The 17,233-nt window shown below is 36.6% G+C and overlaps 1 protein-coding gene across 5 annotated transcripts in view; it reads right to left on the bottom strand.

The window, feature by feature from the left end:
• EPHA7 (EPH receptor A7) overlaps positions 1–17,233 on the bottom strand; it is a 165,989-nt gene that overhangs the window by 9,675 nt on the left and 139,081 nt on the right. For 2 of the 5 annotated variants that reach the window (XM_054629296.2, XM_077174749.1), the window contains exons 11-17: positions 16,562–16,747; positions 15,942–16,003; positions 14,737–14,946; positions 13,523–13,672; positions 8,885–9,078; positions 7,632–7,787; positions 2,243–6,465 (exon numbers count right to left, since the gene is read on the bottom strand). In XM_054629296.2, the coding sequence (XP_054485271.2) occupies positions 6,351–6,465; positions 7,632–7,787; positions 8,885–9,078; positions 13,523–13,672; positions 14,737–14,946; positions 15,942–16,003; positions 16,562–16,747 (1,073 nt within the window). In that variant the 3' untranslated portion in view covers positions 2,243–6,350. Of the gene's footprint in view, positions 1–2,242; positions 6,466–7,631; positions 7,788–8,884; positions 9,079–13,522; positions 13,673–14,736; positions 14,947–15,941; positions 16,004–16,561; positions 16,748–17,233 lie in introns of those variants that run through there. The other 3 variants (XM_054629295.2, XM_077174748.1, XM_054629297.2) reach the window with 2 other exon arrangements.

Raw genomic sequence — 17,233 nt, 5'->3', positions numbered from 1 at the left:
TAATGTCTCCAGTTTATAAATGACATACTCAGAGTCATGGAACTCTAATACCAGTAGCACACATAAGTCTTTGGGCACAGCTATGGCTCATAGCACTGTGTGTGTTTTTCAGTGGTAGCCATGTTATGATTCATCAGAGGACCTCTAAGTTGTAATCTTTTATTATTAATTATTATTAGCAGCACAGCTCTACAATTGGTTATTTGGTTCAATTAAATGCAGAAGCCTTGGTCTATGGATGAATAGATTTTCTATTCCTGATTTAGCTCTTCTGGCACCAGGCATTATGTCTTGTTTTGTCCAAGATTCATTTGGCTGGCTACACAAGTTTCGCCTGGCTGTATCACATCTTTTTTCATAGTCTATCAAGACATCAGTTATTTTTTAACTTGTGGTTCTTTTTTGGTCACTTTAATTAGACATTAATTTCACCCAATTTATATGGTGTAAGTGCTAAAATCTGCTATCATTATACAAGACTTAAAGAGAGTTACTCTAAAATCATGTAAGAGTAAATACCATCACAGTTCATGTCCTATTTTCAGGCTTTTATTGTAAAAATCTCCTTTCATGTCTCGATTTCAAGTCTGCTTGAATGAGTTGTATATTACCAGTTGCTTTCCCATCTGTCTCAATTTAGTCTCTTGACAAATTCCAATCTGGCCTGAGGAAAAATCAGAGTCCTGAAACCACTCCACACTACATTATTAGGTATATTATATTAACAGTGTCTCTTTACTTAAAAAAATCTTCACACTCATTAACCCCCCTACCAGGAATGTCTTTTGGAACCCTACAACTTAGACTGAGACACTGTGAATGACTTCACAGCTCTCTTTCCACTCCCTCCCATCTTCTGACTTCTCACCATGTACCAAACCGAGAGTTTTCATCCATAATTTCTAACCTTTCTAACCTTTCATAATCTTGTTGGATGTAACCTACAGGGTGTACACATCACTCCTTTCACTTTCAAACTGCCTACCCCTTGCCCACCCTGAAAGTGCTCTGAGAATTCCATAGATATTATAGACATGCAAATTTTATCCATTTTGTTTTGTCCCAACAGATTTGGCTCTAAATGCGTGTGTCAATTATTGTAACTTAAAAGTCTCAAAAAAAAAAAAAAAAAATCCAGAGGAAAAACTCTCACAAAATTAGCTTGCATTCTGCCACAACTCTTTCATCAGGATATTGCAGTATGCCTGTGGTTTAATCCTTTATATTTTTCAAATCCCTGTATCGAATGTGTTACAAAAATGGGGAGCCTGTTATATTTTGGGTTTCACAGTCCATTTGTTAGATGAGGTTTTTCCTTCTTTTTTCCCCTAAACCATTATATTCCCTCCCCAATCCATTTTTGCAGGAACTTTAATTGCAGAACTGCCTATTTCCTAGTAAATAGACAGCTGCACTAATCAAACAGTAAAGATCTCTGTTTAAAAGTAATTGTTGGCTACATTTGAAACCCTTAAGGGATTACAAGAAAAAACATAGGCTGCAGCCCAGGATTTCTTGTTTTACTAGAAACTTGTTTTTGGCTAAGGCTTTTAAGTAGTCTTGGAAATCTCAAATCTACCAAATGTAGGTCCACTACAAGTTAGTGGGGAAAAAATTCACCTGTTTCCATATATCAGTTAATTGATCAGAAGTACAATCCTAACAGGTCCTGAAGATGGAGAAAACCTGTTGTGATAGGTGCTCAGCAAATCATAGCACCAACTCTCTGAATACCCCTGCAGCACCTGGTGCCAGAATGGCTCTTGGGCAAGAATTTGTATTACACTTTTCTAAAACAGCACTTGTCATTCTGTACGGGATTTGTTCTCTTCCATGAGAACCTCAAATGTCACTTGTTTAAAATAAAACAAATAAGAGAAACAGCCCAACCAACAAACAAAATCCACCAAAGATCAAATGCATATCATGAGCACATCCGTTTTAAACCACATGCAGGGAAGCAATGAATTAAGGATGTTTTAGCTCTAACATGTCACAAACATAGGTTTAAAAGGTGAAATGACCATTTTTTGGCTGAGTTGCCCTTCAATCCTTTCACACAGCCAGTGAACTGCTTCATGTCATTACTGGGCAACAGAACGTTGGCTGAACCAGCCCTTGTGATGTTTCTGTACCACCTGGCATTACGGCTGTAGTGACATGACCACCCTTCCAGCAGTAACCCAAAAGTCACGGAATTTAAATCACTCTCAAAATTTCTAAATATGAATTACTTAGAAAGTTAAGGACAAATTATTATTTTTTTATTTCAACTACTAATCAATAAATGTAAAAAAATACCAACAACAAAACAAAAATAAACCCCGTTCATCCCCCACATTAAAGCAATAGATTTGTAACATTCAAAACAGTGGAAACTATTCATCGTATATTACTATTAGTGGAAAAAAGCAAATTTAATTTAAAATCACTTTTTCAAACTCCCTCAGTGGCTGCCAGATAATTCAAGCTTAAACAAATATAAAAAACCTCATTTTAAATTGAAAATAATACAGACAGAGCTCAATTATTGAGATATTAAGGGCAACATTCAATTTGAGATACATTTAAGCATCTTTGCCTCCTGGAGATTTTACATGACAAGGCTTTAGATAAACATGGTTTTGCAAACAGCAACTATCATATCTGATCACATAACCTCTGGACTAAAGCAGTATGTCAGCAAATATTTCTGATTATTTAAAATATTAAATAACTGTAATTTACTAGGCGGGTCTTCCTCAGAACAATCACAAAAATTTTCAAGAATTGATATCCACATACAAAAAGCATTTAGATGGCCTGTTACAAGTCTCTGAATAATAATAATTAGAATAAAAAATCACCTCTCTCTGTAATAAAGCCCAGTTTAAATACATTCTGGGATATACCAGTGGTGGAGGAGCTGCCTTTCTATGACACTCGGCTTACAAGGAAAACTGGAGCAGCCAAGGACAGATAGGGTAGGAATCACTTTACCTAACTTTAGCTATATAGATATTAGATGCCTAATTTAAGCTAATCATCTGGCTTCCCTCTACCTTCCCTCTAATGGAGATAAGCATTCCCAGAGGGAGATTCATCCTGCTTTTTTTTAGGCATCTCTCTTCTAGATGCTTGCAGATGAATAAAGTCAAGAAATATGAGTCTCACTGACAGCCTCATAATCTGTCATTAGCAATGCACAATGTCCAAATTCTTGGAAATAAAGCCGGAACTGAATTTGTCTTTTCTTTCATCATTTAGCCTTTCATTCTCCCCTCAACCCAACTTATTCTTCAGTTCCTTCCATGAGCATCAACTTTCTCTGGCACTTTTTTTTCTTACCCTGGACTGTGTTTTCTGATACCTGGGGAACTGCAACCAATGTCAATATTTTGCTGCTCTGCCAGTTACAAATCCATTTATATGCATGTGCTCTAAATTGCAGTAATGATCTGAACATGTAGGTAAGTTATCTTATTGATTGCAGTTGATCGCGATTGTGCTTTCTGGGTCTACTCTACCACTTTCAAATGTGTAAAAATCTGTGGCAACATTAAGGCAGTCAAGGTATATAGATGAATGCTAAAATATATTTACTATTCAAAGAAGATGGCTTAAATCAAACGAGGAAAATTAAGGAAGAAATACCATTAGGGCCCTCACTTGTACATGCGTGAGCCCAAATCACCACACATGCTTTGAGGCCTCTGTGCTTCGGAATATTGAACAAGTCCTAAAGGTGAAGCCTGGCCTCAATTCTTTTGCATTTAGGGTTTGTAGATTCTCAGCAATACCAGCATTGCTGCATCACACCTTTGATGACCAAGCCCTTAGAAACAGTAGCCGAGATTTATAAGGAAGCAGGTGTCTGAACTTAAAGACTCCTGAATTCCTAGCTGGGTGCCTAAAGCAGCAACAAGACTGTCAAGCACCCTGCCCAGCTGCCCACAGATGCTCACCACAGTAGTGAGGCACTTAGCATTTGTTAAAACACAAAATGGATGTTTATTAATTGTGTATTTTTTTAATTGTGTTCTAATGGCTACTTGAAGTGCCTTGGCCGAGTGCTTGCGTGCACTAATTCCAATATTGGGCATGCAGTCTACTCTGCGTCTTATTCCTACAGATTTTTTAGAAAATTAATTTTAATAGTTAAAAAAACAGCTTGAGCTGCATACGTGAAAATAACTCCGTTACGACTGAATGACAATCTAATACGAAATAAGAATAGTCACCATTTTTTCTTACTCTGCCCAAATCCAGGCAATAAATTAGGCTTCTCAGCATGACTGTAAAGTGCTGTGAATTGTATAAACAATCATATATGGACACTGAAAAATAACCCTTATGCACATTGCATTATAGTTCCAAAAATATATTTACAGTCTATTACAAAGATTACAAATGGAAGTGTCTATGTATCGGGATTATGCTAGTTAAAAGCTTTTTACAGATTTTCTTCAACAAAGGTGGGTGGGGACAAAAAATTAGTAAAACCAAACTGATTTTTCTAGTGAAACAAATAAATAAAATGACAAATATAACACTGTACAGTGATCTAAAAAGGGGGAGAAAAAAGGAAGGGGGGAGAAAGGATGCATTTAAGTTTTTGATAACTATCTTTGGTCCTAAATGTGGGAAAACACATTATGTAGCACTGAATATACATGTTTGTTTGTGATGCTCTGCAAGTAAAATAGAAAAATATAGTGCATTTTCAATGTATTCAGAGCTCACTACACATAAATGTGTGTACAAAACAAGACAGTATAAATAAAATTTACAAGTTTTACAAAGGAACATTTACAAGGTTTTTCTTTTGTTTTTTATTTTTTTTGTGTGGATGCCCACATTATCAAACCAGACCAATTTATGACTGATCCCTGGGATCTTTCTCTATCAAAATCAATAGAAGCAGCCCAATTCTCTTTGGAAGTACAGCATTTCATTGCTGGGGTAGTTCACAATTTTCAGATTTTTTTTTTTCAAAGCATTTCTCTCTGGTTCATGTACATTCTTGCAATATCTGTAAAGACTCTGTTCATTATTGCTTATGGTAATTAAATATTTTAATCAAACAAAATTTATATATAAGTAAATGTTGTAAAAAGATATTCCATTGAGCAACTACCTTTGTATCTCTGTTCCTGATGAATGACCGTTGTGTCTGTGTGACCACGTACACGCATGTTCGTTCAGAGCAGCAAAAGCTTGTAAAAAAATTGAAAATTCTGAACTGCCCCTTGTCTCATGCTCTACAGTTCTCATATAAAAGCTATGTCCTTATTCTGACAGCTGGACTGCATACAGCTTAAACTCATAGAAAATATACACCAGCTATTTCTCTTAGATTTGCTAATGCAGAGTACTGAAAAAAAAATGTGATGTGCTCAGATTAAATGGTTTAGGTAACACTGGAGAACTGCACACATACTCTGAGACACTCCTACAATCACTTGTCCATTCAATGCTGTGTCTCAGCAGGTTTACAGCTGTAGATCTACATCTTAGAATATATCTCAGTTTAACTCTAGTCCATTAAAATCATCTTGCAAACAATTTGCTAAAAGTGCCTAGAACTACTTAGGGGTCATTATTGCTTTTCTTTTTCTTGCTTTTTTTTTTCTCTTTTATTTTCTTTTAAAAGATAGCATATGTATAACCTTAAAAAATTCTTTAAAAAATATCAGAGCTCTTGGCAACTTGCATTTTCCTGACTCCCTGCCAATTAGCTAGCCATGTCAATACGGTGTTGACTTAACAAAAGGAAATGGCACAAAGGGATACCAAAGTTCAGATAGATATACATTGCTTGGTCATGCTTCTTAAATCTCTAGGAACTCAAATTCAGAGGTACCCAGTGTAGTAATGTGTCATTGAATTAGCACTAAAAAGGTCCAAAGATATAAACATCATACTAAAAGAAAGTCTTTATGAAGAATAAACACAAATGATTAAAAAAAGATTCAGAAATCACAGATTTAAGGAAAATATTTTGTTGAATTCAACAATAATATCATGATTTTATCTGACAAATATATTCTTTTTTAAATTTTTATGTACATTTAAAAAGTCTATTAGATAAAAAGGAGGTTAGAGAGCTCAAGGTGTTTGTATGTTTATTCAGGTAGTACTTTGTTTATTGTCACTGCTGTTTTCCTTGCCACCACTGGTGGATCCTAATTCCCTTTTCATAAATTCTGGTGGCACTTAGGAGTTCAAGTCTGTAGGTGCTTCTTGTAGCTCTTCTATTCACTGCAGGAAGGACCCAGGAAATCAAGTGTCTTCTAGCAGCACTTCATATATACTGAAGGCCAGTGCTGTTCTCTCAGTCTGTCACCTCCCTCATAAGGGAGAAATGTCTATCACACTTGGATGCCAGTGCCGTGTAAATGTAGCATTTGTGCTCTCATAGTCTGAATGCTGCTCATGATTTTCTTTTGATGACCAACCAACGTGATCCCTAAACTCATCACATCCCTGGGGAAGATAAATGCGTACATTGTTAATTTTTCAACTTAGACTGCTATTGTATGGCATTCAACTGTGAGTCAAAGCTACGCAGTGGTTTGGACTACGGGGTTCTGAACTACATGGAATCTACGCTGTAACCTCAGCTCAGTACTGGGAATTTCATACAGGCACTGTTCAACCTCTCAGCCACGAGTGCAATTACATGACAGGTGTCATGCAATTGCACTGTGTGGGTCTCCACATCTGAGAAGGAGGTCAGTATGTTTTGCATAATCTTATCTGATCACCTTATGGTGTGTCTGTTAAGGACACCCAAAGACAAAGACACTTCTCTTGTAAAGTACTTTGGGTAGTTTTCAGGACAAAGTTATGTATAAATCATAGTCTGTTTCCTAAAGAGATGCCTAGATGCCTTTGCACATTGACACATTCCCATCATGCAAATGAGTGAGGAGCAGCAGTTTGAACTCCGCCCCTACTAATGCTAGAAGCCTGTGGACTCTGACAACAGTTCCCAAGCTATAGGCTGAGACCCCTGGTGACACCAGGCAGATAAGAATAGGGTTGAACTCTTGAGAATATTGGATTAGAAACTTTTTTAAACATCCACCGCTCTCTAAGAGGAATTACATGTGTTTGGCAACCACCAGGACAAGAAAGTTTTTTGCAGGGTGCCAAGAAGACCTGTTTTAAGATGACAGTACTGATACAGGCCATGTTTGCCTTCAGAAAATTGTTTTGCTTCTACAGACTTATCCTGATGCAAAGTCCTGTCTTGCAGGACACAGACAGCCCCCAGCCAATTAGAAGAAAATTCCACATCTTCCCAGAGCACATTGGGAAAAAGGTACCAATTAGGTGGTGGAGGCAAAGCGGTATTTTCCTACACATACATACTTTGGAAGGGGCCACATTCTCCCTCAAATTCTAGTCCCTTTGTGTTATTTCAATTGGTCTGAAAGGCAGGGAAAAATGTGATGCCACACAGAGGTAGCAGGGTATTTGCCCTTTCATGAGATGCTCTAATACAACATCATCAGCTGCTAAAATGGCTGATTTGACCCTCAAGTACAATGTTTGTACTCAAGGTAAAGTTTTGGAGTTGAACAATGTGTATTGTTGTACCTAGAAATTCCCTAAATGCAAGTTAAACATGCCCAGTACTAACTTACTCAATAGTCATCCTGGCAACTGATTCAAGAGAGTTGTAGCCTGCTGCTGTGAAATTATCCTTATATCTTTCCATCTTAATAGCTTGTAACCATTCGCCTACGGAGCAGAAAGTGGTAAAATCGGGAGTGTTCTGGTCCAGAAGAGGGCTAATTGGTCTATGGAGAAGGAAAAAGGAAAGTAAGTTGTTTCCAAAGAGAGTAAAACATCAGGGAGTATTTAGCAAGGTGAGAGTCAAATAAGTTTTGGGTATTAAAAATGTCAAGATTAGAAAGTAATAGGCCTTTATACACAGTTTAGATTATTCTGTGAATAGCTCTTGACTGCTCTGTAGCTCACAATATGTACTTCCTAAGCTTATTCACATAAAAGATGAAAGGTCAGAGTGAGCAAAATCAGCCTAATGGACTACTGTTACCAACAGAAAATCAACCTTATTACCTAGCATGACAGCAGCTGTCTCTATGTTGCTGAGTAAAATAAAGATGCTATTCTTTTACTCATCTTAGAAAATATAGTAGCAGCTACTCCCATTTTTCAATTGGATGGGACAAAACAAAGACAAAGGAAGAGCAGAGACACAAAGTCTTAAGGTCACACAGCAAATCAGTCATAGAAGAATCAGGAGCAGAACACAGGCCAGCTGATTCCCAGTACAGTGGGATAGCTAGCAGATCAAAGGATTACCATGATTAAATAATTCACCTGAAATTTATGAAGAAGCCATTAAAAACTACATCATGAAATACAATGAGATGCAATCACTGAAAGGAGTTAAAGCCAGAAAATGAAAGATAAAAATCTAGAGGGTAGTATGTCAAGGTACATTGGCCAAGCATGAGTATTGTTAATTACTATTTCTACTGTAGCAGTTCCTTGGGCAAGGGATGCATCATATAAACATACAGTAGGCAATGATCCTTGCCCTCCAGACTTTATAATTTTAAGAAACAAGGAAAACACAGACTAGTGATGAGAGTACAGAAAGATGAGCAGGCAGTAGTTTACTGAGAAATGTGTTAGTTCTGCGATATTTATTTTGGTTTGTTTTTTTCTAAGAAAGTCCTACTTGGCTTTGTTTAGCATGGTAAAAAAGAATGGCAAATGAGGGAAGAGAAGAACAGGGAACAGAAAGAAGGAAGAACTGAAAGACAGATGAAATAAATAAGTGTGAACTGGAACCAGCCACCAAGCAGAACATCCAGAGCCCAGCCATGTGCACTGTCATAAGAACACACACCAAAGCTTTTCTTACCTGCTACAGGTTCCCAGGGGGGTTTTCAAGCTGTTTGGATTTCTAATCATTTTGTCCAGAATGCCAACTATCTGCTCAAACTTTGGCCTTTCACCGCGTTCCTTCTGCCAACAATCCAGCATCAGCTGGTGCAGTCCTGCTGGGCAATCCATGGGTGCTGGCAAACGATAGCCTTCTTCGATTGCTTTTATAACCTAGTAGCCAAAATAGTTAATCATTTTTCATCAACAGTAATTTAAAGAATAGGTATTGCTACCCAGTTCAAATATCTAAGAAAAAATAAAATAAAATAGAATAAAATAAAATAATCAATAAACAAAAATTTGCCATTGGTGTTGCAAAAATGTGAGTCTGTTGTTTTAACACTAGCCTTCGGTTTTTCAAATCATTTCCCCAGCTTTATCTTTGGGCTTATTTAGCATATTGTTCTATATGTGCAGAACATAGCTATATTACCTAGACAAGTGAGTAGCAGGGAACAACAATTAAATTCACTGAGGGAGCAGCAGATAGATTGATAAATTGAGTTATTTCAGAAAGCATTATTACTAGCCCCAAGGTTTTTATGAAAGAGTGTGTGGTAGAAGCAACTGACTTTTAAATGGATGGATATCTGTGCATGCACATATAAAATACAAAAAGCCTGAAGGTATTATAAAAGGATCCAAGAAAAATGTTTAGCAGACAGAAATTGCTAAGGAAAAAGGTTGTATTCTTTGTCTAGCCATGTTATATGAATGATAAAGCAGCAGAACTGTATGAGAGAGAAAGACCTGGGTATATATATTAAAATGCTATTTTAATATATCACAGAAAGTTAGATTTAATAAGAGATGCTGCTAGATGATGATATGATCAAAGGACAGCATAAATGTCTGAACCAAGAATTACACCCACCCGTTGACTTCCTTAGCCGAGTCCATTTGGATTTAAGTAAAAATAAAAATGGATAAAGTAAAATCACAGCAAACTGCTGTAAACCTTGAGGGCAGAATAAAAAAAGCACATCAGGAAGCAAGGCAGATAAGAAAAGCTAGTGAAAAAGGGCTAAAACACTGTTCATGGGGGATTTCAAGTATACTGACATTGACTGACACAGCAGCATTAGAATTGCTAAGGAAGGGTGCTTGTTCCTGAAGGGGACTGTCTTCTCCCTCATTTTGTAAAGAAAACAAGATCAGAAGCTGTTCTAGATGTAGTTCTGGGATGTAGATCTGGTATGATAAATAATGTTGGTAAATATCTAGGTTTTAGTAAATATAATAACCTCAGAAAGAAAATATTTTGTAGGTTGTGTGAGAAAACACAGAAGTAGTGGACTGCAAAGTAGACAGAACTGCCGACAATACAGAATGACCTTCAAAAAAGCTGGCTGAAATCCAGCCAGGTTTTGTATCAAAACCTTTTGCATAAAAGAAATTTTGTGAAAAGAGAAGGTATAGCCTAGTGGTAAGGCACTGACTGCAGTTTTGTGTCACAGAATGTCCTTTTGACCTCAGGGAAGTTGCCTCATCTCCCAGGCCTCAGCTTTCTCTCTGAACATTTAGAATGACAGAACTGTCCTACAGCTCAAAAATGACTGAGAAATATTCAATTCCTGCAGAAACATTCACACCTTGAAGACTGAGTGCAGTGACCTTTTACAAACGTTGAAGTTGTCTGTCAGGGAGGGTGTGGAGAGAGGTTTTCTGCAGAAGAACAGGGAAATTGGAAGAACAGAGCTATATAGTGAAGAAAACATAAAAAGTAAAATGTAAGATCCTTTAGAGCTATATTAAGAGGAAAAAGAAAAGAACAGCTCCTTATGCTTAGAAGTAGTAGTGGAATGAAAGTGAAAAATAATCTACAGTGTGTATAGGACAATTGCTGTGCTGTGAAAAGTAATGCAGGGATTTCTGACCCTCTAAATGGCAAAAGGTATTAAACACTTTGAGCATGCTATGTATGATTTACTACAAATGAAGTAGTTGCTTAAGAAGTCAGAAGACAGAGATCACCAATGAGAAACTAAAAAGTAGGTGCCAGCAACAACAGTTCAACCACTAAAATATCTAATACCCTTAAAACTGGCAAAGTATCCACATAAGACTCTATCCAAGAATGTAAGGGAGAGTGAAAACATGAATGAAGTGATCAGAACAGGAGTTTTCCCCATTCACTATGAACTGCAGATAAACCTGAAGAAAACTGGGAATCAAGATGATGATGATCTTTTTGAAAGGTGTTACTTCAGAATCAGCTTCTCTGATGTGTATTCTGAGCAAGAAGGGTGAAACTGGGAAATATGAAATAATGAATCAGCTAGAGATGGATGGAATTGCTGTGAACACCCAAAACACTGAAAAAATATTCTAAAATATTGATAAGTAAAGTACAAGTGTCCACTCTGCTAAGAAAGGAGGAGGTGTGGTTCAAAACATCAGTACTCAAAGAAAATTAAATAGATGCAGGATTTTTTTTTAAATAAGCAAACCTACAAAGAGAAAACAGCTGGAGTTCTCACTAATAGAATTGATTTATATTATCTACACTTCCCCCAATTCGTTTTTGAAATTCTGCTTTTGCTGCAAAAAGAGTAAAAGGGGATACTGTAAACACTATACTTTTACCATAAGCAGGCTGAGTATGCAAAACAGGATAGAAAGGACTGGGTCTGGTTATTTTATATTCTAAATGCCAACAAGGAAGTATTAAATAAGGGTAACTGGACAATGTGATGGTGTAACTCTGACTATGGTCATAGAATATAATAATACAAATTATTGATTATAATAATGGTAAGAAATCCAGAAGTATAGCCTTGCCCTTCTCTGAAGAACAAATCTGCACTGAGGTTAGAAACAAATTGGGAGCAAGAACATCAGCAATCTAATAGGGGAATGGGGGTTTGAGGGCTCCTGGTACTAGCAAGGATTAAACTGAGGTGAGCCCACTGCTCAGGGAAGTTGGGGCCTCTGTCTATCATCTGTGCTCAGCCTGCTGTGCCTCTGCAGGGACTTTGCAGGATGAGTGTTCTTTTCGTGCATCCTAGCCCCAGCTCATTGCAAAATGGACGGTTTTGCTTGAGAAGAGTTCATAATGCAAATCTGTAGCTTCCATCAGTCTAAATCAATGACTTAAAGGAGGAAGGGCAGGATTAAAGAAATGCTAACTGAAGATCCAAAGTCAGGGAGGCCTATTATTTAGGAGATCTGGTCTGCTCTATGGCTACACCCACATCCACTTTTAGGCAAAATGATACACTTAAAATATAAAAACTGAGTGCAAAATTAGAAGAACACATTTAGAATTTTTCATTACCGTTAAATACTCCAACTGGTGACTTTGAAGGAGAATAAATAACAAATCATTAGGTGATTCTAAATATTTGCATCATAGATTATCTAGGGATTGGTAGGATGTGTATATGGTATGGAAGAACATGCCTGAAGATCACAACATACAAGAATATTTGGAATTATTTTACCAAGCAATTGATGCATCTTTTAACTATGTACTATTCAAGAGTATCATGAAAGATGCTAAAAAGGGATAAAACTGTAAGAAGTGGCAATTAGCTGTTTTTTGAAAGCTCTTTTTTTCATGTGTTTTACATGCAGTTTTCAACAGAGGAATACTTTTCAAAATCTAATAAGAAGCATAAAGATATCAAAATTTCTCCTCGGTTTCAAAGTTTTTCCTTATTGTTCCCTGAAAGATAGGTAAGGTTTGCCTTTGAGGCATCTTATATTCCTGTCAGACTTCTTTTATGTTTGAATCTAGTACAGAAGGAAGGTGTCAAAAGAAATGAAACTCTACTGGGTGTCTGGGGAATGTAAATATTTCTCTTTCTCTGCCCCAAGGACTTGTTTGCCCATATTTTGACAGTCCATGAAATCTTTGACACTGAGACCTGTCAAATATTAACAACTTTGCACTGTGCCAAAATGACTCATCATCTACATTTTTATCTTTTTTTTTTCCAACTTTGATGTTGATCATTCAATCAAAAATTAAAATAACAATTAAAAAAACCACTCAAGCTTCAACCTGAACAACTTTAAATGAGACTCTTTCTGACATTTATCACACCTGTATGGCTTTTTCCTGTGTAATTTCTATATTAATAGATACTCCTGTCAGAAGTTGAAATTAACACCCATCTGTTCTATTACTGCTGACCTGTTGCTCTGGATCATATTTTATGCAAACAAGGGTACTTTTAAATCAGCATAATTAACTTGAAAAAGCCAAAGTAGGTCATTAACTGCCACTCAGACTTTTAACAACTTTTTTCAAATGATTAATCATTGCTCTAAGGTCAAAAACCTCCAAATTACTTTTTATTGGAAAAAAAAAATTCTTTCCACACTTAAGCATAGTAAAGACCCCATATTACTATTTTGATGTTCCAGTTTTAATTGATACTTAGGACAGAAACCTACAGTATCCATGTGGTAAAAAAAAAATAAATTTTGATTTTGGTAAAAAGTGAAAGTGAAAACTTTTTCATTTTGTGACAACCACACAGTACTTTGATAAGTCTTATTTCTAAACCAACATTTTATGCATTTATAGTGAAATACATATGTATGTGTTTGCAAGATGTAATTTTGGTTTTATTAACACACATGCACGCTCATGAACAGACAAACCTACATCTTGGTTTGACATGTCCCAGTAAGGCCGTTCTCCATAAGACATTACTTCCCACATAACTATTCCATAACTCCACACATCACTGGCTGATGTAAATTTGCGGTACTGAATGGCCTCTGGAGCTGTCCATCTCACTGGAATTTTTCCACCCTATGAAAAAAAGAAAAAAAAAATAGGAGAAATTTTTCTTTGTCACCCAAGGAATTTTCAGGTCACCTTCCACAGAATGCATTTACCATTATTCCCATCAACATCAAGAGCAGCACTTACATGATCTGCTATGGTGGACCGATTGCAGAATTTTCAAAGGTGCCTAAGGAAACTTAGTATCTTAAAACACTCAGAACATAGACACTTAGATACTTGCATAAGCTACCTTGACTGAGTTTCTCTGGAAGTGCTTATCCCTGCACTGATTTTAAAGGGCTGCTTAGATGTCTGATTTACACTAGCCATTCAACTCCTGGCTAGCTGAAGCTGGGTGAGGGGAATCCCAACCTATATAAATCCCATTGACGTGTCATATGGCTCCTCCAAAATCTTGGTCTGACATTTTTAAACCAGGATCCCACTCAGAGCCCAACGGCAGGAATGACAGCCGTGAGCACCGGTGTGGTTTCCTGGATCCCTGTGCCTGTCGGAGCAGATTCCAGGGGCCCCTCCTTCCCTCAGCATGGGAAAATAGGTACAGGGAGGCCCCATGGGTGGGAAAGTGGAGCTGGCTCAACAAAAGAATAAAGAGCATAGTGTGCCTGATGAATGCATATTTAAGAAAAGTGTCCCACCCAAAAGCAAGGGAAAATACAGAAGTTGAGCTTTGTCACAGGCTAGCCTCCAGCTAGTCTCTCCCTTTGGTGAGATAAAATCTAGCCTGAAAAATAGTAACAGCCTACAAATATTTTAATTGACTCACAGTAAATTAGATGTTTAAAATGTTTGTGGGTAAAACCTCCTTATTTGTTCAATCAGAAAATCATGAGAAATGGAATAAAGAAGATACCATAAAAAATGCTTAGAACTTAGTCAATAAAAAATTATGTTCTTATGAAAATATTGTCCCCTAATTAGAGACAGATGTATGCAGAGACTCTTCCTTTTGACTGGTTAAAACTCCCCATCAATTAATGTACTTGTCTTATCTATACTCTCCAGAAGATACACTTCTTCTAAATAACCGTATCTCAAAACTATTAAAACCCATTGATTTATCTTACGGTTGTAGTGTAGACAGCCTCTGGATCATCTTCTATAACTCTGGAAAGGCCAAAGTCTGACACTTTACAAACAAGGTTGCTGTTGACAAGAATATTGCGTGCTGCGAGATCCCTGTGTACATATCCCATATCGGCCAAATATCTCATTCCAGCAGCAATTCCTCGCAACATTCCCACTAGCTGAATGACAGTAAATTGCCCATCATGTTTCTGGAGGGAAGAAAGGAGCAGCAATTCTTGTTAGTATAGCTGAGAAGAGAAATAAGGATTAGTTTTATGACTTCAGCTTTCCACTTATTTACTCCTTCTGTGGCAAAGAAACTCACCTCAAACACACTTTCTTCAGTGATAAAGCAGTGCATCCAGTTAAGAAATGTGTGAGTAATTAATGTACTGGTAGTAACAAAACTTGCTAACCACTGTATATTTCTCACTAACTCATGGCAAGTCACTTCCAGGAGAGATTATCTAATGAAGATTTCTAATGTTCTTATAGCTTGCTCTTCCTCTCTCAGAATAATTATTTGTATCAAGAAAATAAAATAAATATCTCCTTTTTGTAACCCTAGCTACTGATAATCTTCATTCACAGCTTGGAGTTTATTAAAAAAAATAAGTCTGTTCTCTATAGAGTGTTTACATATCATTTCACCCTGACATGCATACCTGGTAAGCAGTCAGAACTGGCAAGTTCAGAACACACTTAAACAACACTAAATTGTTTTGAATTCGCATTTATTTTTTCCTTGTTCATCTCTTAAATAGAATTGTAATTCCCATAGAGATTCTTTTATGCTGATTTCCACCATGCTGACAGAGTAAAATTCTGCTCCCAAATGGGCAAAGATTTGACTTCAGGTATCAGTGGTTTTAACTTCAATTGGTGGCTATAACCATGTCTATGCTACACTAAATCACATAAATTCCAGAATGATTCTGTCTGATCTTCTAATTTCTGATCTGGTTTTGCTGAAACAACATAGAGAACCTGCTAGTATTGGTCAAAACTCCATTTCAACCTGAAAACCATTTTAATTATACTTAATTAAATATAATAAATATAATACAAACATAATTAATATTTTAATTGAAACCATGCATGTATACATATATATGCACAGGTATAAGAAATATTTTTTAAAGTGTCAATATACAATTTTTATGACTTTAAATATGTTTGTTTAAGTTTTCATTTTGGTACTCACCCTAAGAAATGCATCTAAGGCCCCATTCTCCATGTATTCTATTACAATCATGACTGGTTTCCCTGAAAGAAAAGAGGACAGATATTTGAGAGCAGTAAAACAAATGGAGTGCCTTTTTTTGATAAAACACACGCTATTCCTTTGAAGGACTGAATCATTCAGACACTGAACATTTCTGAGCCCTCCAGCACTGTTACAGAGCTCTAATTTCTTAAATATCTGCATGGAAAGTGGTCATGATTCATAAAATCGAACCATACAAATCAAAAAGTCAGTGTGTTCTCCTAACTCCTGCTGTGTGAACAGGACTCTGGAATAATGACACTTCAGATTATATGAAAGGACATGAGAAACCTTATCTCTCTGCATGGTCTTTGAGGCTAAATGAAACTAGAAAAATAATATGTTTCAAAGTACTTCATCTTTTAATCATGTGTGCATCTAAATTTTTTTCCTCAGGTTGTAGCATAAGGTAAGTATTGTTTTAGTTAGTTACGCATCAGGAGAAAATCCATTAGGAGTGTTCGGTCTGTTTATAATTTGAATCTTTGACCATGAATAAGGCAGAGTAATGTCTGCCATTTGTTGTTATTTGACTGACAGACTGAGCTGCTGCTTACCTCTGGTAACAACTCCTTCTAGGTGAACCACGTTGGGATGGTCAAACTGTCCCATGATGCTTGCTTCACACAGAAAATCTCTCCTCTGCTTTTCAGTGTAGCCAACTTTCAGAGTTTTTATGGCTACTGCAACGTCTCTCTTGCCAGGAAGCTTTAGACGCCCACTGCACACTTCACCAAACTCTCCTAAAATGAAGCAGATCAATGCTGAATTACTCTGAATACCAGTATTTTTTTTAGGCCTTGATTCAAAGAGCCACCTAAGCGTGTGTTTAAATTTAATGTGTTCATATTTGAAATGGATTACTTCGGCATGCACCTTAAATGAATTACTGACCCTTACGGAATAAACACTTCAGTTAAGCCAACTGACAGGAGTATTATTTGAAAATTTTAAGAGACTTGTTAACAATTTCTTGCATTTTTCCAAAAACAGAAAATAAAGAATGAAGTGGCTTTCATAAGAAAACACTATTATTGAAATAGTAATACCATTCGTAAGTAAAAATGTTATTCCGCTCTACATGGTTTCCTTGCTATCTTTGGTTTCAATGGGCTTTTTTCTTTCAGAAGGCAGGTCTTGCAGACCTGCTTTTAATTTAGCATCCTTATGGTGTTAAATGAAGCACTACATTATTACCTTCAAGCAGCATAATTTACTTTACAGATTAT

This window comes from Agelaius phoeniceus, chromosome 3 (assembly GCF_051311805.1).
Source record: "Agelaius phoeniceus isolate bAgePho1 chromosome 3, bAgePho1.hap1, whole genome shotgun sequence".
Classification (NCBI taxonomy): Eukaryota; Metazoa; Chordata; class Aves; order Passeriformes; family Icteridae; genus Agelaius; species Agelaius phoeniceus.
This window is presented reverse-complemented; position numbering and strand designations above follow the sequence as displayed.